General features: G+C 37.1%; 2 protein-coding genes across 3 annotated transcripts in view; one reads left to right on the forward strand and one right to left on the reverse strand.

The window, feature by feature from the left end:
• The first annotated feature begins 233 nt into the window (after positions 1-233).
• LOC104605830 (Photosystem II reaction center PsbP family protein) lies at positions 234-4,270 on the forward strand. The gene is made up of 3 exons (XM_010270749.3): positions 234-551; positions 647-802; positions 3,851-4,270. The coding sequence occupies exons 1-3, from the start codon at positions 234-236 to the stop codon at positions 4,109-4,111; spliced, it is 735 nt and encodes a 244-aa protein (XP_010269051.1). The 3' UTR covers positions 4,112-4,270.
• Positions 4,271-6,749: 2,479 nt separating this feature from the next.
• The window catches only part of SECA2 (Preprotein translocase SecA family protein), a 37,354-nt gene continuing 20,999 nt past the window's right edge, over positions 6,750-23,104 (reverse strand). Inside the window, exons 20-31 of one of the 2 annotated variants that reach the window (XM_010270744.2) lie at positions 23,034-23,097; positions 22,628-22,917; positions 19,309-19,364; positions 18,871-18,988; positions 18,691-18,771; positions 18,246-18,325; positions 16,629-16,683; positions 16,433-16,502; positions 16,124-16,313; positions 15,908-16,031; positions 7,148-7,222; positions 6,750-7,077 (exon numbers count right to left, since the gene is read on the reverse strand). In XM_010270744.2, coding sequence (XP_010269046.1) covers positions 6,913-7,077; positions 7,148-7,222; positions 15,908-16,031; positions 16,124-16,313; positions 16,433-16,502; positions 16,629-16,683; positions 18,246-18,325; positions 18,691-18,771; positions 18,871-18,988; positions 19,309-19,364; positions 22,628-22,917; positions 23,034-23,097 — 1,368 coding nt within the window. In that variant the 3' untranslated portion in view covers positions 6,750-6,912. The remainder of the gene's footprint in view (positions 7,078-7,147; positions 7,223-15,907; positions 16,032-16,123; positions 16,314-16,432; positions 16,503-16,628; positions 16,684-18,245; positions 18,326-18,690; positions 18,772-18,870; positions 18,989-19,308; positions 19,365-22,627; positions 22,918-23,033; positions 23,098-23,104) is intronic. The other variant, XM_010270745.2, reaches the window with a different exon arrangement.

The raw sequence follows: 23,104 nt of genomic DNA on the forward strand, positions 1-23,104 counted from the left end.
TTGACCGAAAGCTCTCGTCTTTACTACACACCAATGGTAAACCAGTTTCCCAATAGAGTAAGTTCTGTGGGTCCCGTCAACATAGACCATTGAAAAACGAGACATTTTGCTTTCGACCGTCTGATACAGTGGTTCAGGAGATCCTAGATTATGTGGTTGGATTTGAACCAATCTCTGATCCGATGTAAAACCGTTAAAAATGGAGGGAAGAGAGGAAAGGGAAAGGAGTAGTGATGATAATGGGGTTGTTTTCATTCTCCCCTACACCTTTGAGCGGTTGCATTGTCCCGCCGAATCATAGACCGTTTGTTACTCAAGCCTGCCTTCCAACAGAAATGGCTGAAGCTTCTCTTCCTCGGAAGGGGAAGCAGAAAGACAAGCTACTAGTTTGTGTAAGCAAGAGAGAGTTTGGTTTATGCATACTTCTGGGTTTCCCAGTAACCACTGCTTCTGCGCTTATATCTGCAGCAATGGCCGAAGAGCAGGAATTGGAGAGGTATACGGATGGCAAAGAGGGCTTCACTCTTCTAATACCTAGTTCATGGATTAAGGTCTCCCGATTTCTATCCATTTCTCTTCTGGTTAATCTTCCTGTTTTTTTTTCCTTACTAACCAATTCTGTCTTTGTTCTTCTGGATCTTAGTAGGTTGATAAGGCAGGGGCGACAGTTCTGTTTGAAGAGGTGAACAAGAGCGCAAACAATGTTGGAGTTGTGGTTAGCCCAGTTCGTTTAAATACTCTTGGAGAATTTGGGAGCCCCAAGTTTGTGGCAGACAAGCTCATCCAAGCTGAAAAGCGCAAGGTGACTGTTAATTATATGTTATTTATGGATTTTTTTTTTCTTTATGGTAATCAAAATGCTGATTTATTCCATGCTTAATTGCTTGTGCTAGTTACTACATAATAGTATTTACAGATAATGATGATGATACAAGTCTAAGTTTCTTTGGGGCAATACAAATTTGACAATGAATGTACTTGGCTAATTGTTAACAGAACCTACAATTATAGATTCTGGGAGGGACAAATAGAAGGATTAGGGAAGACAATGCACATACCCTTGATATACAACTTCTGCTATCCCAACAATTTGGAGTCAGCTATACCTATACAAATTCTGATATGCCATTTTGTTAGTCATACTTGTTTCAAGTGGCTTATTGCTACTTGCTAGTGCAGTCATGGTCTTTGAGGATACCATTAGAAGTGCTCTTAATATGTTTGACCACTTGCCATCCATATATGGCATGCTGTTGCGGTTGCATTAAAACATGTTAGTCTGGGATGAGCCATCTTATATCTTCATTTAATTTTGAGTTCCTGTGTAAATTTTCATTTAAAGCATGAATCTGGTCCCCTTACTGTGAACTTGTAATTCATATCTATTTGGTCAATCTTGGTGAAGAAAACATATATGAGAGAATTGGTCTAAGCTAAAAGCCGAATGAATGACTGAAATGAAATAGAGATGGTTATCATTTTAGTCTGGCCTAAATAAGTCTCTTCTGTCCTCCAATGAATTCTTTAAGTCCATTTGTCACTTTCAAATGAATTTGTTCAAGCATTTAACAAGTATAATGAACTTACTCTGCTTCATAAGAAAGATGTTTGGAATTTAAGTTGGTTATGCTATATAACTATTACTTCTGTGTTTATGTTGACAGCCCGTTCTTATTGGTGCATGAATTATATATCTTTCATCTAAGAGATTGGGTCTTGTTGCTACTGTTACTAATACTTTTCTTCTTTTTTCTTTCATTTTATTTATATGTTTTATATGTTCTGATTAATGGTTCATCCAAAGGTCTCAATATCTTTTTACCTTTTCTTCTGGACCCATGAGCCACATTCATTCCTACTATAACAACATTTCTACTCCCAGTGGTTCTTTGATAGGTGGCTTCTATTGTTTGATGACCAGCATTTCTCTTAGAAAATTGAAAAGTTGTCCCTGATATGGTTCTTGGAGACTTCTTATGGAGGATGATGGCAATTCTTGTTATCTTGACTAGATCCTTGGTGAATAATATTCCCTTGATGTGGTGCACTATCCAAGAGGAAGAATATAGCTTCCCATAGAAAAATTGAATGTTCAGTAAACTGTTCTAGTGACAGTTTATCTTAATGCATGAGGTATTGTTAAGGCCTAAATTTTGGTCGGTTTACAGATGCAGGGGTTCTAGTTTTAATCACTTTGGATCTTTAAGTGATCAGAAAATAGAAAATTGCTTTAGTTTTGTAGGTCAGTTTTCCAAAAATGTATTGGTTGTGGACATCCAAATGTTTCAGTCTTATTATAGTGATCTAGGAAAGACATTGACCACCATGATACTGAGATTGTTTATTTTTCCTTTCTATGTTGAATGGAATCTGAAGTTCTTGACCAATCTTATAAAATTATAGATTCATTCTTGCTATTTCAGCATTTTGCCTATGTGTATTTAAAGTGGCAAGGTGACATATTCCACTTTATTGTACAATTTGTCTTTTGTTTTGTTTCTTTTCTAGGAGGGATAAAAGTATTGGTAAGGAGAAAGGGGAATCTTATGTAGGTGTCTTATATTAAATTGGTAAAATGTAGCCTTAGGAAGACAAGTTGAAGGTTTGAATTAGGGTATTTTGGGTGTTGTCTGTACAACATCCTGAACCAAAGGATATATATATATATATAGATATATATATTGTCATTGGGGGTTTTGGGGTTTATGAGAGAAAATTTCTATTTTTTCAGAAATTAGGAGGAAAAGCTGGGGTTGTTGTTCTAGTTAAGATTATATATATATATATATATATATATATATATATATATATTGTCATTGGGGGTTTTGGGGTTTATATGAGAGAAAATTTCTATTTTTTTCAGAAATTAGGAGGAAAAACTGGGGTTGTTGTTCTAGTTGAGATTATTGTAAATTTTCACAGGGGTTCATCTGTGGATGTAAGCAACCATTGACAAACCCCATGAAATCGTTTCTTTTTTGTGTGAATGCTTGCTTGTTTTCATGGTTTATCCTGGTTGTTTTACAGGGAAGATGGGACAAAGATTGATAAAGAGGACAAGGAAATACCTCACTCATGGGGGTAAGAATATCCCCTATTGGTAAGGGAATCAACCAAATCATTATCTTAAGTTGATAGGCATGAGGTAGATCTTCAATTGGGAAGACACATCCTGGATATCTTGAATGATATGTAAAGGGAAGCTAGTGCACGAGGCTCCTGCCAATGCAGGGTCTAGGGAGGGATAGATTTATGCAGCCTTACCACTACTGATACACAGAGAGGATTTGAACCCTGGTCACCCAGGTTCCAATGGCACAACCTAATGGTTGCACCAAGGACTACCCTCAAAATTCTTCCATTCTGCTTCAATGATGATATCCATTTAGGCAGGATCGATAGATCAATTGAGGCATTTGAGAAAGCAAAGGCTTCAACTTAATTAGAATTGCACTCACTGAAAGAATTGTAGACACCCAAATAGAGACCCAATCCAGAATTGTTCCAATTAACTGTTAAAAATCTACCTTTTTTCTTTCTTCCTCTATGCTCCATAAAATTACCAAAACTGTAATTTTCCAAGTAGGTTTTATTCTTTTTTGTCCTTAGTTAAGAGTACAAGATGCTGCCTTCTAATGGAGATTGTATACTATTATTATAAGCACATGAAGAAGGCGGCTTTCAGCAACTGTCTGGTACCTTTTTCAATTTAAACTCTTGAATCGTTATTAAAGCACATTATTGGTTGTTCATGTTGCTGAGTTTATCGTATCAGCCCTTAATTTCACAGCCTAGTAATTAGAAAATGGTTCTAAAATGTTCTTGTATTTATCAACTCCTTGTTGTGTAGGAAAGTACAAAGGATGCTGAGGTGATTGGTATTGCTGAGAGATCAGGACATGGAGGCCTGCAAGTATACGAATTTGAATACAAAGTTGATAGCACTAGAGGAGGGATGAAGAGAATCTTTTCAGCTGCATTTGTGGCTTCTAAGAAGCTCTACCTTCTTAATATCACATACTCTGACCGACCAGAGAATCCTCTTGGTTCTCACACTAGAATGATGTTGGAACAAGTTCTTCATTCTTTTGATACAGCACCATCCATGTAATTAAATGGCATCGCTCATTCTTCTGATATGACATCAATTCATTCTGCTGCTTGTGCCGAATGCCCGAGGCCTAAGGGAGCACTGCTTAATTGTTGAGGAGGATAGTTGCCTGTAGGTTGCATATCAACTTATTTAATTGATGATCTTATGTTTCTACCAGCATGGGTCCTGTAATCCAAATTCCCTTGATTGTGAGAGAATGAACATTAAGTTGCCATAAACTACCCATCTCAGATGAGATCAACTAGTCCATGCTGCTGGAAACTATAAAGCCATTTGACGGTGTTACTCATGAGATAACATCCTTGAATATTTCTATTAAGTTTAACTAATTTGACCCAGGCCCATTAAATGATGGATTTTTCCCCTACTGTATAAGGTAAGTCATCCACTCAGCCCAACTTTCCAACTGGTCAGAAAGTCCCCTTACAGGCTCTATCAACTGGTCAGAGAGGATTACCTTGCAAGATCTGGCTGCTGATGCAAGGCTTTTCCTTCAGTGGCAACTGAACTAGGCTAATTTCTGCAAATTTCATTCCCTAACCACCAATCTTATAACTTGGGACTTTCTTCAAGTTTTATGTAGCAATTGCTTGTGTCCAAATTTAGCACATCCAAGGCAATGGAACTGGCATAATAACCTGAATGAAGCCAAAGTTAACTATGTTGGCATGTAAAAGGCCATTACCCAATGTTGGTCCCAGCTATTTGAGGTCTTGGGAGGGGTGGACTGGATATAGTCCTAACCTTTGGCATTTTTTTTTGCACAAAGTGGCTACTCTCAGACTCGAACCAGCATTCTCACACTCGACAGCTTGAGAATATACCATCACAAAAAGTAATTGCCCACAACTATGTTAGATGTTATTTTTAAATTTCACAACCATACCACTTGAGTATATCCCAAGGCCAGCTCAAGATATCAATTCATCCCTCTTAGTTCTTTATATGGAACCTTTAAGGCTTTAAGGACATGTCTATATGTCATGCCAGTCCTTTTTCTTATTTTTTTCAGTTATTCCGTTTGAGTTCTCTTCACAACAATTCTCAGTTTGTTCGTCATCTTTTAAAGCTGGATTCTTACCTCCACTCTTACATGAATCAATACATCCGTTCCTACCTGAACCAATTCTTTGTATGGGTAAAAAGAGATTGCTGCTCTTCGTTCGAGAGAATTTGCAAAGTTCTTCCTCAATTGGAGCCACTAATATTACTCCTCTTTACTCCTACTAGTTAAGGCAGATAGTATACTTTCCACCAAGGTTCAAAGTATCGACACGTATTGGCCTGTATCGGCCGATACGTATCATCCCAGCACCCCACTGATACGCCCCTACAGTGGATGCATCGGTGGTCTGACCAGTTCAGGGTGTGGTGAAGACCTAAACTGTCTCCCCTGAACCAGTTGGCAAAAAAAAACCACCCAAAAGGATTATCGATTTGCCTGATACGCCATACGCCCATACTGGCGTATCAGGCGTATCGATATTTTGAACCTTGCTTTCCACCATTATAAATGATGAAAGAACTAAATGCGTGTATACCTTAATCTTAGGAAACCAATATAATTTGTTTTAATCTTTATAAATATGGTGGTGTTTGGAACCAATGTAGTTTCTTTGTTTGGTTCCATTACTGTTATTTAAGTGTTTTTCATCATCACATCAGCTAACAGTTGCTAGCAATGGTAAAAAATGAGAACATCTTTTTTTATGGTTTTCCAGAGTCATCTTGATTTCCTAAGCATAGTTGTTTTTTTCAGTGATTTCCAAAAAAAACACCAACCAAACAGAGAACTGTATTCAAACCACAAAATGCTGATTTGGCACTGATGTGTCACCCATTTTAGGGAAAACTGCATCGGTCCCAGGAGACCAAATCAGCCCCCCACAACGTCCCACAGCACATCCTAGAAATGATGATGTCAAGAGGTTCCCAATACACGGCAGGATATGCTGTGGGACATTACGAGGGGCAATTTTGTGGGGGGCTGATTTGAACTCCGGTCCCAGACATATGCTATTTAAATTTTAATAATCAAATTATTTAACATTATTTTGAACGGAAAAGATTATTGCTTGAATAAGTTTTAACTTTTAAAAGATGTTGTGGCCCTTAATGTCTAAAGCTCTTTTTATTGGGGGGGGGGGGGGGGGAGAGAGAAAATAACTTTATTGAAATGTTTTGAAGATTTACCATAAATGTTTTATTTATTCAATTATTTTATCCACTAAAAGACAAAGCAACAAGCCTTAAAAAAATTTATGCTGTTATGAAACAGCCCCCAAAGCTCAAATGATTATAAATAATGTATAAACACATCATTTTTTTAGTTTTCCTTTCAAAATTTCAGAATAGACTTCTTTTAATATTATTTGACTATTAAAAAATGTTTTCTTAAAATACCTTAAAAAGGCCATTTCTAAAGGTGGCCGATATACAATAAGATACACCCAATACGAGGCGTGTTGTGTTAAAACTTTGAACCTTGTTTTTCCCCCTAAAACCTAATATTTAGCGTTTTGGAACCTTGACTCAGCATACAATGAGTCAATGACCACAAATGGATCACTAGCTCAAAAAATAGTTATCTGCCAATGCCAATACCACACACAGAAGAGAGAGAGAGAGAACACCAGAAGGCCTAAATTGAAAAGCCTCCATTTTGGTGCTCAAGAAGTCAAATAAGGATTTTATTGGCATTCCTAGTTGGAGTATCAAAAGCAGCAAAAAGAAAAAAACAAATAAATAAATAAATGAAATATACAACACAAAAATGAGAAATATCATGTTTGATATTTCTATGATAAAAACAGCTCTTCAGATTCCATTGGTGAGGACCAATACCGAAATAGTGATTCCACTGTCAACCTTCGAGTTGCACTTAGCATTGAGATGAAGAATCTACATCCATCGATCTTATATTCCTCAAGTGGATTCCTATGCCCAAAACTCCTCACATTCACCTGCCAGTCATTTTATTTAAAGTCATACACACACACACACATGAGAGAGAGAGAGAGAGATCATATTTACCGCTGAACTGAGCCTGTTCATGTTTACCAGATGATCTCTCCAGAAACAATCGAGAGTCTTCAAAAGAACTGCTCTCTGTAAATCCAAGAAAGGCAAAAAGGAGTTAAAGCTTACAAAGATCAGCACAAACATGTAATCTATTTCCCAATTCCCAATATATGAAAAGTAAAATTAGATTTTGAAGTACAACTGATAGTCCTTGGAAGGAGTTTCTGTTCTTTCCTGCAGAAAGACCCTACTGTCTAAAACAAGTTTTGAAATATCACAACGTATTGGTGTGTATCAACAAGAAAACATTACCTGCTAACCTGGTCGCAGAACAACTGAACAACCCCCCAGTGAAATGTGAGCACGTCAGTGTTTGAAATAAAAAATAACTGACGTGATGTGTTGAATTTATTGCAAACACCGATGTGCTCGCATTTCACTGGAGGTATATATAAGTTTTCTGCAACCACGGTTGCAGGTAATGCAATTTCTGTACCAAACTATCAACCAATGCATATCTATTTTGAACCCACTGATATTCCTAATATAAAAAGTAAGGATGCTTCATGGTAAAAGCAATATAGCACTTATTTTCAAATAGTCAAAAATAAGTACAAGGAGAGTATTGAGACCTTGAAACACAATACAGAGATATTTTGTATCATCGGTCTCAATACTTTGAGCCTTGATCTAAAGATGCTTAGTAACAAAAAGAAAGAGTATAAAGATGCTTTAGTCTTTTTTTTTTTTTTTCCTTATTAACCAGTGCTCTATATCAATGAAATCCATAGAACCTGGGGGAACCTCAGGTAATAAGTTTAGGGATATGAAGAACCAAAGACAAAGACAGAGACAAATCTCAAAGAACCAAATAGTCTCTCTCTCTCTGTTCTGACCATATAGATTTACACATGTTGAGCTACATCTCTCTCCCAGGACCAGGCAATCCCCAGTCACTAATGTATCTCCAATACTGCTGTGGCCCTTGTTTGTTTCATTGCAGCCACTCTAATACCACCTCTGAGTTCCCTCTATACTCTACAGTAATTTTCCTTGTGTTAAGGCTCTTTGCCACTCTAAAGCGTTGCCATACTGACAATACCTTTGCCTTGATGGAGCCACCACTTCCAATTGTTCCTGAATATATAGCCATTATGCTCCTTCTGGAATATCTGAAGACACCACCAATATCTGAAGCTCCAGGGTTGCCCACACAACCATTAAAGTTTAATTTCATTTCACCTTCATGAGGTGGACTCCATGGTAAGGAAACAGTGGCCTTATGTGTGGGGAGGCTGCCTCTACACTCCATCCTCTGAGTATATCATCTCGATCAATAGAAAAAACTTCGAAAAGTTCCATTGTTTTGACCTAATACACCACTGATTTGTATATTTTCCTTCACAGCTTCTACAGTTGATTATTCTATTATTTTGATTAGCACTCTTTGAATATTCTGTTATTCCTTTCATCCCAAACCATCCATATGGCAGCAACCCTAATACTCACATGACCTTATCTCTCTTGGTAGATATGGAGGAAGAACATTTTAGGAGAGATTTGATGTCATTGAAACCAAGGTTCAAAATTTCGATATGATATAACCCATATTGGGCATATTGTACTGTATCAACAAGCCCCCAATGCTCTAAAGAAAGGGTTTTTGTGGTTTTGACCACTTTAAGGGGTAGGCAGGCCTAAGACCGACCCCCTGACCAATTTTGGGGAAAACAAAAAAAAAGGGCATTTATGGTCTTGAAACATCTGATACACAAGTTTGTGCATATTTGGTGTATCGATACTTTACCTTGATTCAAACCAACCACTCCACCTGCATACTGTCCAAATTCTGCTATCAACCTCAGACTGATATAAAGACACAGAGGCAGTAGGAATTTCATGATCCATGTACCCTGGGACCTCTTCTAAACCCAAGGTTCCAGGATAATCCATTCCCAGAGGAGGAGAGGAAGTGGAAAATGGATTTATTTTTGAACAAGGAAATGAAGTAAAGATTATGGAAGTACTCCAATAAAGGTCTATTGCCCCACTAAAGACCTTCCCGCTAAAAAACTGACTTTAGGAGGAAGGGGTCTTCCTACACGACTTTGAAGGGGAAAGGTATGGGGTTTTGAGAAGGGGGGTCTTATGCCTTGTAGAGAATGCAAGAGAAGGTTCCCTAGTGTCAAGGGTTCACACTCAATGGCCCCCATCACTTTGTGTTACAAAGGCTTCTTTGATGGGTTGAGGAGGTTAGTGACTTCCCTACAATCCCCATTCACAATCTCTTAGTGTTCTTCTTAAACCCAAATCCCATAAGACGTTTCAGTTTTCAAAAGATACCATTACAAAAATAAACCTGTCTTTGGAGTTTGACAAATAAGGTGAAATCTTGGGAACAGTAAACATAATAGTCACTGATGAAAAAATAATAAAATAATGGTCCATCCGATTGTCCCCCCACCATAGGTCTTCCCAAAATCCAGTTTTATAACCTGAGGTGGGATTATACATGTTTTAATGGTTCAGTTGATTACAGTCCAGAGAACGAGAGAAAGGAGAGAAAGAAGAGAAGAAGAAAAAGAGAGGGAGAAGGAAAGAGAACTTTCGAGCAAGAGAGAATAGAAAATCTCTCCCAACCGACCTCAATTACACACACACACACACACATATATATTATATATATATATATATCAGATCACAATGTCTATTATGCCCCTACTTAAGTATGGGAAATGTAACTTAAAAATAAAACAAAATTGATGAATGATGAGGCCAAAAAAGAAAAAAATATGTGAATGTATTCTGTTTTGCATGTTTTTGTAGTAGGATCCCAAATTGTTGTTTTGGGAAGCTTTGTTAACAGTTTGGGTCCAGGGGTATTTTCGTCATTTTATAATTCTGATTCTGATCAGGAGAAGTTGGGTGTACATTTGTTGGGTTTTGGTCTCTAGGGTCTTTTTGTAACAAAAGTTATCTTTTGGGAGGTTGGTTTGAAGTTAGTTTTGTTCTTAAGGAGTTGTTTGTGAAAGAAAAACATTCTAGGGGTTTATGTGTAAATATTTTAGCTACCTTGTCCAGCAAGCTAGTGAGTCTTATAAAAGAGGAGGGGGTTGTTGTTAGACAGTGTATGCCCTTAGCTCCAATCAGCATGATGTACATTATGACATTTATTGCAAATGAATAAAGTACATATTTGATTCATGTTATTGTGGTGTGTTTCTGTGTAATACCCTTAAACTGGACACATATGAGACTCGTGTTAGTTTAGAATCTTCACAGCCATTGGATAGATCTGGGGAGATTTATCCTGCCAAGGCTGACACTAATGTACTGCCAAGTTGGTTGGGGTGGCTTGTCTCAGCTGCCAGGGTGAGACCTGAGGTACATGCAGTGTGGGTTTTCTTGAAACCCTGAACCAGACCAAATTCCAGTATTGCCCTGGACCTTGGAGACAGATGAGCAAAACTGGAATGTTACACCTGACCCCTAGACTCGATTATGGTACTGCACTAGGTGTCGGATTGGGCTGTCTTTGATATGCCAATCAATGAAATCCTTAGCGAGGGTCAAAACCTGAGTATGCTGGGACAGTCCGAGAATTCATCTGAGTGGGTGATCATAGTGACAGGATCAGCCCCTTTGTCAGACAAAGTGAATGAACGGGGAAATGCACTCTCTCTGATGGAAACCTAAACTGTCGACAGTGGATTTCAAATGTGTTTGAAATTTGGTTTTGCAAAATATATTTATATAGAGATATACTTATATATTATGGTTTCACAAATTGTTTGCAAAAGGTTTTAATTCCAAGGATCCATGTGAGCAGAGAGTGCAACATTGTACCTTGCAGCCGAGGGAGAGGTCCTCTCTTGTCGGGCAGTGCTTGATCATTAAGGGCTGAGAGGTTAAGTGTAAGACCATTGAGGGTTATACCTGATTGGCTAATCTTGCATCTGCCCACAGTCCTTGGGCCTTCATAAGATGGCTGGACCCGAGGACCATTTAGTGTAAATGTTGGGCCCATTAAGAGTCCATGGTGATGGACTCAGGGGTTCACTATATTTAATAGAGAAATCGGCCAGGCCTTGTAACAAAGGCTAGGTTGAACCCATGTGGCTGATGTGTAGATCAATGATAGAGTCCCACGCCATACAAAGAGAGCCAAGCTAGCCAGCATTAAAAGAAAGTGAGCCTTAAAGCTTAATGGGCCTAAAGCCCATTTCAAACTAAGTTAATTGGATTAATTAAATAGGGGCGGATCTGGGTTTGGATCAACAGATAAGGATAAGAGGATAACTCTTATCCACTTAAAGAGCCCAGATCCAAATAGAAATTTGGATCAGGGAACTCCTAATTTGATTAGGAATAAGCTGATCTTGAATTGCAGATAAGATAAGGGATTATCCTTATCACTTAAAGAGTTCAGATCCAAATAAAGATTTGGATCAAGAGACTCCTAATCAGATTAGGAGGTTGTCTCTTTAAGGCTATAAATAGAGAGCAGGGCGAATCTGAAAAAGACACTCAAACATTACAGAAGACAACTCAGTTTGACTGACTTTTGCCTTTAGTTCTTTTTCTCCTTGCTCTTGCCGCTCTACCTTGTTCGATCTCCAATTCTTGAAACTGATCAAGATTTGATCTTGATATTGTTTCTTGCTAGAAGAAACAATTCTGAAGTTGTGCTCACTACCCCATTCGATTCTTGTTGAAGAATCAGAGGTTCTTGGTGAAGAACTACCTATTGATCCTGCTTCATCCTAAGCTGTGTCATCTTCAGTGGAGGGAGGATTTGGTACACTCTTTGGGCATGAACACCTGTGTTAGGAGGAGCTTTTTGCGTGGATACCATATCAAGTATATCCCTCCCTAATCTTGGTTTCAGATTTGGTTCGGTTTGGTTACAAGAACAAACCTTGAAAATGCAGTTTTCTAAATTGGGAATACAATTCTCGGATGGGAGTAAAGAAATTTTTGAAATTTCGCCCAACCTTCCTACAGGGTTCGGCCATCCATATGATGGATCTCCTATCCCTTCAGTTGTTTCTGTGGAGGTCTTTTTTTGTTCTTTTTCTTTTGTTTGAGCTATATCTCAGCCCCAACTAGGGTTTTTCAAGTATTGGGAGCTTGGGTTTTAAGGAGTTGACCCATTTTGGCACCTTCCAATCCCTCTATCATTGTGTCTGCACGGGAGACCAGCTTGCTATCATTGTTACTGTAGCAGAACTGTTCCAAGAAGAGTTTTACTTCAGGTTTAGGTTTGAAATCCCTAAAAATCCAACTTATTTTGTTGTTTTCAGCTTGGTATTTCTTGTGCTTATTATTGTATATTTGAAGTGTTGCATGTAATTTGTTTTTCTGTCCATATCAATAAAACATAATTTAATATATGAGGAAAAGACAGAAATACCCCTACTTAGCCGTCTTTAACATTCCCCCTCAAGCTAGAGAATATATGTCTAGTCCCTACTTGTTACATATATAATTCACTCTTCCTGAACTCAACCCTTTTGTAAACAAGTCTACCCATTGATCACCTGAACTCACATGCACTGTGTTTATCACTCTAGTAAGGACTTTCTCTCTTACAAAGTGGTAATCAACCTCTATGTGTTTTGCCCTCTCATGAAAGACTGGATTAGATAAGATGTGGATTGCAGATATACAAATCCACTCTATGGATCTAAAGTGGTACAAACAAATATACACAAGAAGTAGTGATAATGGAACGGAAACCTCCAAGGCCAAACAAACTGAAATTAAATTTTGATGGGAGCTCTTTTGGTAATCCGGGGAGGGCGGGTATAGGGGGAGTTTTCAGAAACCATCAAGGTGCAGTTGTGGCCTTGATCTCTAGGCCAATTAGATTTGGCGACTCAGTTAAGGCCGAGACAATGGCTCTCTTACAAGGACTAAAATTGGCAACACAGATGTGTATTAGAGAGATTGAAGTGGAAGGAGATTCTTTATTGGTTATTTCTTGGGCAAAACAAATTATTTCAGCTCCTTGGAGATATAAATTTGCCTTCAGGGAAATTGACTACCTTGCAAAAAGTTGTAACACTAGCTTTGGATGGGTAAAAAGAACAGCAAAATGGACTGGCAGATGTTCTCGCAAAACAGGGAGTATGCAGATCCACTCTATTTTGGGCAATGTTGTAATCTGTAATAGTAAAAAGGGGGCATGGTAATCAGGGTGGCCAACTGGTTTTTGCTGTGTCTAGGCTACTGTGTAGCAAGGATCTATAATTTTTTTCAAGCATTAATAAATAACTCATTTTGTTGATCAAAAAGAAAGGTGGGCCATGTAAATCATAATGGAAATTAACTGTGTCCTTCCATTCCACAATGCATACACTTCCTAGGAGTGCCACCTTGTCCTCTACCACGGCCTCCCCCTTAGTCATGACCTCTTCCTCTTGCTACAACAAACACTGATATGTTAGATGTTGTGGTACTCTTTGTGGGTCCTAGAGAAATCCTACGAAATTGAGCAAACACTTCCTCAAGAGTAGGAAGGACAGATCCATCCAAAATTTTTGCTCTAATTGGTTCATACTCTAACTTCAGCCACACCAAGAACCTGGTTATATCAAGTTGTTTCCTCTGTTATTGCTGAATTTTGACATCTGAAGTAAAGGGATGATAGACATTGAATTCATTCCCCAGATTTCTCATACTGGCATAATACTCTTCAAGGGTTTGATTTCCCTGCTGCAAACTAAAACACTCCTCTGGTAGAGTTGATATACTCTTGTAGTATTGTCCTGTCCAGAGTAGAGTTTCTTAGCATGATCCCATATTTCCTTGGTTGTATCTAAGAACATAAAGTTGACACTTATCTTGAGTTCCGTACTATTCCATAACCATGTCATAATTTGAGCATCATCTTGCTCCTAATCACTAAACCCTAGGGATTCAGCCAATGGATTCTCCTCCTTCACATGTTTCACTTTCTTCTTAGCCCTAAGAAAATCTCCATCGACTTGGCCCATGGCATATAATTTTCACCATTAGTTTAATTGATGTCATCTGCACACTTAGATAATCTGGGGGAATCATCACACTAGATTTTTGATCACCAACAACATCTCCAATTGCTACCATCATGTTCTCAACTCACAAAACTATCAGTACCCTTTCTAATAATTATCAACCCAAAAAAAAATATACTGCTGTTATTTAAACATTACAGCAGTCCACTCACCACCTTACAGCACTTTTTCATCCAACCAGAATGAGAATACTACCATTCTGGTACATTCATCCATCTTCTTCATCACCCAAAAAAAAAGGTCACAACTACTACTAGCACCGATACTGTCAACGGGTTAGAAAAACCCCTCTTGAAACTTCTCAGTAGAGGGTTCAAACCACCATATACACCACCACATTTTTTTTTATCAGTAACAAAAAACTTTATTAATGATGTGAAGTTTTGTGAAGCTTTAGTTACAATAGGGGGAGGTAAAATGTCTTAACTCCCCACCAACAAGATACAATGGAAGAAAGTTAAAAATTAGCCCAAAACAGAGACTCCCTATTCACCCCTTTCTTGGCCAGCCCATCTGCAAATGAATTAGCAGTCCTCTTCACCCAGCTGTATTGTATCTCAATGTCCCTACACAGCCAATTAAATTTTTTCATTTCATTGCTATAGCTCCACAAACCACTGCCTTCTTCCTTTAGCCAACTAATCACTCATGGTGACAGCAGCCCTGGGAACCCCAGAATAGGGCTGCCGCAGTTTTCTATTCCCTCTAACTCAGATCACAGCAGTCCTCGAAACACCAGAATAGGCTGTCGCAGCCTTCTATCACCTGTAACTCAGATCGCAGCCCAGAAAAAGAAAAAGGAGTAATCACAGCACCAGAAACTTGAAATCGCAGTCCTGTTTTCTCTTGTTTATGGCTCTGATACCAAGTTTTAATGGTTCAGTTGATTACAGTCCAGAGAAAGAGAGAAAGGAGAAGAAGAAGAAGAAGAAGAAGAAGAAGAAGAAGAAGAGAGGGAGAAAGAGAACTGCCAAGCAAGGGAGAATAGAAAATCTCTCCCATCCCAGCCGACCTCATATTATGCCCCTACTTAAGTATGGGACATGTAACTTAAACTAAAACAAAACTGACAAAACACAATTCAATATATGAAGAAAAGACAGAAATACCCCTACTTATCCAACTCTAACAATACACTATATGCTAAATGTAGGGAAAATTGCAGAAACTACTTTCTAGACTAGCATCCCAAATCCCAATCATTACCTTGTAGTCCTTATTTGCTTTATTCACCAATCCAGTTTTCTGGGTTTTCTAAATATTTTCAATTATTCACCACCCAAATCAATCTGATTTGACTTGAGAACTTGTTAATATTTTCTGTGTTTCTTTGTTTAGAAAACATCTACAAGTATTCATGCAACTACTGATGTCAGTCTCATTATTGCAATCAATAGATACAATGTGTCAAGCATGTCTAGGTATCTGGTGTCCCAGAATATAAATGACATAAATTGGCACAAGTTGCAAGAACTGCATAATTGCAATTCAACATAAGTGTGGAAAAAGCAGGGAAAAATATGATGTCTTTCTCTGAAGGAATGATCTCAAATAACTATATATTCTTCATCAGCAAAAAAAGTAAGCCTTAGATGTTCATATTATATATATATATATATATATATATATATATATATATATATATTGATCAAGAAAGGAATTTATGAAGCTTCAACTCTTGAGCAAGAGTAGTCAACAAAGAAAAGAAACTAACCTCGATTTCTTTAATGTAGGCATCATCATAACCAGATTCTTGTACAACATCCAAATAAGAAGCAATCAAAAAGTCTCCAAGGTATTTGCGGAGAAGATTAGTAATTCCTTTGTATCTGCCATTCCTGCACTTAACAGATCATAGGGTTCCCCATGGGGCATGTAAAGATAAAGAAACATTTCCAAAAATTAAAATATAATAGCATGATTTACTCACTTCATTGAATCATCAGTGAATATGGCAAGCCAACGTTTTAAAGAAGAACTTTTCCTGCGGATTCCCCTAAAGGCATTCGGAGGCATTGGCATATTTGGGAGGGAAAAGCTATCAATCTCTATAGAGCTTAATTCATGTTGCTTTTCAAGTGAATCTAGTAAAGCTTCCTTAGTCAAGCCTGCAAATGAGTCTAGAGAAGTTCGATTTTATGAGGATACATGTATAGGAATCTTTACCTGTCTCATCATCATTTATAATTTGGCTAGCTAATAGAAAGTACTAAAATCACATCCCATAAGATGAACTCACCATTCAATATCTTCCCTGCAAGTCCAATAAACTCGTGCAAGAGCTTACCCAAATTCCAGCTGCTTGGATGCTGGGAAAAAAAGAGAATACAAGAAGAATTTGTGAAAAAGAAAAAGAGCATCAACAAACAGTACTCTTAGGGATCAGCTTGGACCCTTCAAAGAAAAACAGTATTCTCAGGGAAAGTTTCAAATACCTTCAGTGTATCAACATTTCCAAAGACAATCTCATCCACAACTGCTTGCATGTATCTACAAGTTATTTTTTTTTTCTTTAGTTCATCTCAAAAAGGGCAAAGAAAATAGAAAAATAAAAGGAAAGAAAAGTAAATCTACATATTAATATTTTTATAGACTAAACTAAGTAACATTTTTCTACAGAATTTTCCTTTTGAAAATTCTGGTATATATTCCCTCTTTGTTTGAGAGAAAAACAAGCAAATAAATAAACTAACTTTTTATACATAACAAGTAAATAAGTATCATAAATAGTCATATTTCATCAATAAGGCTACAAATGGCCTTAAATTGTAGTTATATGCATTATAATGGTGTGAGGAACCATAATCAACCAAGTTTCATGAACAAGGTTGTAAATGGTTTTCCCCCACACATAGGTTAATATGTTGTGAAGAACCATAATTAGCCAAGTTTCATGAACAAGGCTGTAGATGGTTCTCTCCCTCACATATGATTAAACATGGTTTAAAATTTTTCAAAGGCACTGAAGGTAATATAACAAAGGTCATTTTTTGTGGTAAATCACAATCTGCATTTTTTCTGGTTGGGAGAAAAGCATATTAGTCGCTTTACAGAATATGATGGTTCAGCATTGTGTTTTGGAGATTTCCAATATTACCATTCAGGTAGAGGAAGATGAAATTTCAAAAGTCCTCTCTTTATGCAGGAAAATTATCTGTCTATGGTGCCTTACATAATCGGGGATTGGTTGTAGGGTCATCTCAGTTAAATGATAACAAAGGCAGTCGTAGCCAAGACAAAAAGAGGCACCCCAGCAAAGGCAATCATGACCAGATATCAATTTCTACATTTTCAATTTCAGTAGATTGAAATGGCTATTCTGATCAAATGTTGTGGTATCAATTTCCTCAAATATGTTTCTAATCAAATGTAGTTTCTCTTCATGACATTAGGCATATTTGTTAAGAGTTTGAAATGGCTATTCTGATCAAATCATATGTAGTATGGTACCAATTTCCTCAAATATGTTTCAAATCAAATGATTTTTTCTTTTTGTTATTTAAAAAGTCTTAGAAGGAAGAATGTTATATAATTAGCCCATGGACACATGCATCTGTTGTTAAAAGGAAGAAAGTGGAGAACTTAAAAGGCAGCAGTACCCCATAGGCCTATACAAGTCAACTATGGCAAGAGAATCAAGAAAACATTATTTCTAAATCTCCACATTAAGCATACTCTTTAGACATTGGGTAGCTTCAAATATTTGAAAAGGAATATAGTATTTTAAAACATAAACAGAAATCAGCAAGAAATTCTACATATCATTTGAAAGTCATAAATCGTCATCTAATCCTTGTCCTAACTATAGTGGATCAGCCCAGGAATCCTGTTTTGCCATTCCATTCTGTTCACTGCCATATTCATCATTAAATTATAAGCACTTAAGTCATTTCTTACTACTTCAAACCATGCCCTTTCTAGTCTGCCCCTAGCTCTTCTAGCCCTATTGACTTGTAATATATCATTTGAAAGTCTAATGCAAACTTGAAATTAGCACAGTAATAGATGATAGTAGTAGAAAGGATGGGAGTGCTGAGAACCAAGGAACTCACTGGAAAATGTGGTGAGAACAGCTTTCAGAATCATCTGTCAAAATCAGTTGCCTAAGGTCATAGACATGCTTCCTTTGAACCTAGTAAAAGGAAATCAAGAATCTTCAGTCAAGCAACATGATATGAGTAAGTTGAAATGCCAAACTTCAGAATTTAAGATTTTGGCATAATTTTTGTTCTCAAAATTGGAAAAAAAAAATTAACATAGTGGCTAACTGCAAAATTGTGGTGATTCCAGTGAAAAATATATTAGAGTAATTTCAGTGTAAAAGTATCAATGTACCATTGATGTTTACCATCAAATGTAAGGATTTTAAATGTATCTGTCATACCTTGACAAAGTAGACAGAACAAAAAACACCCTATGGGAAATAGCTTAATATTCAAAGTCTCAACATCCAACAGAAGCAATCCAGTGAATGTGGTGTAATTTTCAAATATGTACCTCTAATACTTCATCAAACTCAACCAGGCTTTTTCTTATGCCGAAGAAGTACTTTTCCGCATTTATTTGCAAAGCCAACAGCTACAGTATTTAAGTGGTTTAGATTGTCAACAAGCTTATCTCTTCAACCAAAGATGTGAAGAATAAAAAAGTTGCCGCATGCATAGGTTTGAAGAGCACCTGTTTTACAATGGCATTGCCTTCAATTGGTATATCCTCATCATTTGTAATTTTCGATATGAGTCTCACAGCCCACTCAGTGTCAAAATTGAACTTTTGAAACATCTCATCCTGTAAGCTGTTCCATAAATAGATAATCTTCAAACTAGCTTAGAGATTCCATTTTGGACTTGAACTAAAAATTAGCAACCATGTAGAATATTTGGACCAGAAATTAACAGACACGTAGAGGAGCAATTGTACCCTTGTAAATTTTAATTTTTAGGACTAGAAGTTACTTAATCACCTAAATTTCTTTTAAATGGAAAGTTACATCATTAGGTAGGACAAATATAGGGAACCAAGGACAATAATGTTTTAGAAGAAATTCCAAGTGTTTGTAAATCTACTAGGCATATTAAATTCAAATTCTTAAACAAATCATGAGAAAACCAGCACCTGACCATGAACCTTGTTGATCCTGGATCACCTTGTCTACCTGCTCTCCCACGAAGCTGCATATAAACAATAAAATAAAGTTTGTTATTAGAACATTTAAAACATAATATGCAGTAAGAAATAAAAACAAAAATAAAAAAAAAAAAGATCAACTGACCTAGGAGAAAGAATATAGCTTCTTCTATATATGTAGGCACAAATTTTCATTAACATACATAATAGGAAGAAGAAAGAACAAATGAATTAAAAAACTATAGAACAGAAAATTATGATTTATTTGTTGAATATAATCCTAAAACATGATGGTAATCATTTTATTGAAAAAGGGAGCATTATTAAAAGAGAACTGGTACTCAAATATAAGGAAAAAAACTATAACTCATAAAAAGAAATACACAAAAAAGCTAGCTTTAGCAAAATTGCATCACAGTGGTTGTTTCAATTCACAGCATATGCACCAGAGCTGCTATATGCTGGACAGTTTGGAAAGAACGGAATCAAAGGGTATTCCAAGATAAGGAAAGAAGTTTAAATGCAATTCTGGAGGTTGTTACAGTTAGAGTGATGCAATGGGTGAAATGACTGAAAATGTTTGAGGATATTCCAACAGGGCTGCTGCTGAATAACTGGGAGAAAGTGGCAAAATCAGCTTCATGAAAAGATGTCTGTAATCCATTGTGGTCTCCACCAGCTGAAGGGTTTATAAAGCTAAGTTTTGATGGAAGCAGTGAAGGTAATCTCAGGCCTTCAGGTATTGGAGATGTATTCAGGAATGAGGAAGGACAAGTTTTGACTTTATTTTCTGAGTCAGTTGGTGTAGGTGACTCTCTCAGGGCTGAGATGTTGGCTGTTTTGGAAGGATTAAAAAGAGCAAAATAATTAAATTTTCACAACCTAATCATCATTGAAGGTGACTCCAAGATAGTTATTGGCTGGCTGGAAAAGGATGAGAATGGCCTATGGGAATATGCAAATGAAAAAAAGAACTTCAAATGGCTACCAAGGGGTATGGTAGCAAGACTTCAATGGGTCAAAAGGAGCGCTAACTCCTTTGCTGACGCCTTAGCTAAGCAGGGGGTGGGAAGGGCTCAATCCTTGTGGGCTTGCTTGTAAATATTTATGGTTTTGTTTCTGTTGTTCTTGGAGAGGGTTTAGAGAGCTTACCCCTCTCCTTGGAGGCTGTAATTGTCGCTTCTTGATCTATTAATAAATTTTCTGTTATTGATCAAAAGAACAGGTTAACCAGGGTCACATTTTCAAGCTATTATAAGATTGAACATACTCTATGAGGAAAGAGATAATGTCCACAAAAGTATTAGGAGTTTTTTTTTTTTTTTTGAAAAAGGGTAAAGTATAATTGTATTAAGTATCAGCAAGTGTATACATGGTCCTTTGTACAAAGTGTTTCTGTACAAATAAACATGGACCCCCCTAAAAAATTCAATTACAGGAAAGAGGATGAGATAACTTCCCCTTTAAAACAATTAAAGAGTGGAAACCCAACTTATCATTTCTATAGCAGAGTTGATTGCTACCTATCCAGATTCCATCTCTGCTCAAAAATTCTAGAATTTCTTTCTAACCAAATGGTCCAAAAAACTGCTACAAGAACATCTTCCCAGCAGAACCATCCTCTTTTAGTCATTCATGGCAATATAGTGCCTTAATTGAAGCAGGACAGCACCAATTGAGGGGGAAAGCCTTACAAAAATGGTATCAGGTGTTAGACAGTGTATGCCCTTAGCTCCAATCAGATTAATGTACAGATACATTTATTGTAATATGAATAAAAGTACATTATTGTTTCATATTAATATTGGTATGTTTATGTGTATTTACCCCTTAAACTGGACACTTATGAGACTCATGTTAATTTAGAATGTTCTCAGCCGTTGGATAGACTTGGGGAGTTTATCCTACCAAGGCTAACACTAATGTGCTACCAAATAAGTTGAGGCAGCTTATCTCAGCTGCTAGGGTTACACCCGAAGCACATACAGTGTGTGTTTGGATGAAACACTGAACCCAGACCATTTTCCAGTTATGCCTTGGACCTTGGAGATTGATGGGCAAAACTGGAAAGTTACACATAACCCTAGACTTGATTATGGTACTACACTAGGTATTGGATTGGACTATCTTTGATATGCCAATCAATGAGATCCATTAAGGGTCAAAACCTGAGTATGTTAGGGCAGTCTAAGAATTCACCTGAATGGGTGATCATAGTGATAGGATCGGCCCCTTTGTTGGGCAAAGTGGATGATAGGGTTTACACTATCTCTGATGGAAACCTAAACTATCGGTAGTGAATTTCAACTGTGTTTGAAATCTGTTTGCAAAATGTTTTAATTCTTAGGATCCATCTGAGCAGAGAGCATGACATTGTACCTTGCAGTCAGGGGAGAGGTCCTTCCCTGTCGGTTTGTTTGATTTCAAATCTGGTCCGGTTCAGTGTAAGATCGATCCAGAAAATTCAGTTATCAAATTCACTGAAAAATCGGTTCCCGTAAGGATTAGAAAAATTTTGAAATTTCACCCAGCCATCTAGCATCGTCCGGCCATCCATATGATGGATTCTAAACCCTTTTAACACCAGGTTCTAGTTGAGAAGGTGCAAAATATGAAAAGATGAGATGCTGTTTCAATCTCTTGCACATAGGACAGAGAAGGTCAAGTATGTTCATACCCTTCCTGGCTACCATATAATCAAATATCTCTCCCACACCACCAACCAAGCAAAGAATTTGACCTTAGAAATTGCTAAGGTACCCTAAATGGCCTTATGACTTATGAGGCAAGGAGCATCCCATTTCTCCTAACAATCCCCAATAGAAAGATCTAATTGTAAAGATGCTAGACTTGGTCCATCTCCATCTTCTGGAATCTTGGTGTAGCAGATTAATTTGCTGACTTAGAATTAAGGCTAACAGAGTTGTCACTTGCTATATCTCCAAATCATTGAAGTTTCTTTCAAATGAGGGGTAAAAGAGATCCCATATATGATTCATCAAAAAAAAACCCGAAAAAAAAAAAAAATTCTGTAGGAGAAGATTTTTTTTCCACTTTCAAAGGTCCTCCAGTTTTTCCCTTCCAAACGATATTGATACTTCCTCAATAGCAATTCTTCAAGAGCCTTGTGGCTTGCGCATTGAAGTTCAAACAGAAAAAGATATTGATAGTTACTAATTATCAAGTATGCCCCCATCTGAAGTTCAAACAGCAAATTTCTAAGCACAAATAAAAGAACAAAAGTAAGCTTTACAGAACAGTTGATCCAAAATCACCATCAGTTGTCAGTTATATTCTTATGACTGACCTGGTTATCTATTCTCCGTGACTCATGCAAAGATGTCCCAATAACGTGAAGCCCCCCTAACCTTTTAACTTCAGAACCTTCATTGTAACAGTGTGCTTCACAATCCTTCAACACCAACAGATAAGCATATGCTATGGTAGGACCAAGAGGATACATATCAGACTGTTCAGCCAAAAGATTTTCTAGATCTTGCATACTCATTGATTGACTCATCTCTATGGACTCTGATATCATAGTCTTTGCCTCCTCGTATGTCCAGCCCTTTCCTTCACTTTTGGATACATACTTCGCTGAATAATTTATATTTGAGAAAAAGAAAAGGAATTGATTAATCCACATAAGAGTTTGTTAAAAATAAATTGTATCTAAAAAGACTCTAGATAAAAGTCAAGCCTAATTTACAAACCCAAAAGAGCTGTCTTAGCTAGCAAAGCTAATGATGATGGTCCAATCTTAATTTTTGATAAACTCTGCATC

Source organism: Nelumbo nucifera, chromosome 1 (assembly GCF_055504915.1).
Source record: "Nelumbo nucifera cultivar China Antique chromosome 1, China Antique-T2T, whole genome shotgun sequence".
Lineage (NCBI taxonomy): Eukaryota > Viridiplantae > Streptophyta > Magnoliopsida > Proteales > Nelumbonaceae > Nelumbo > Nelumbo nucifera.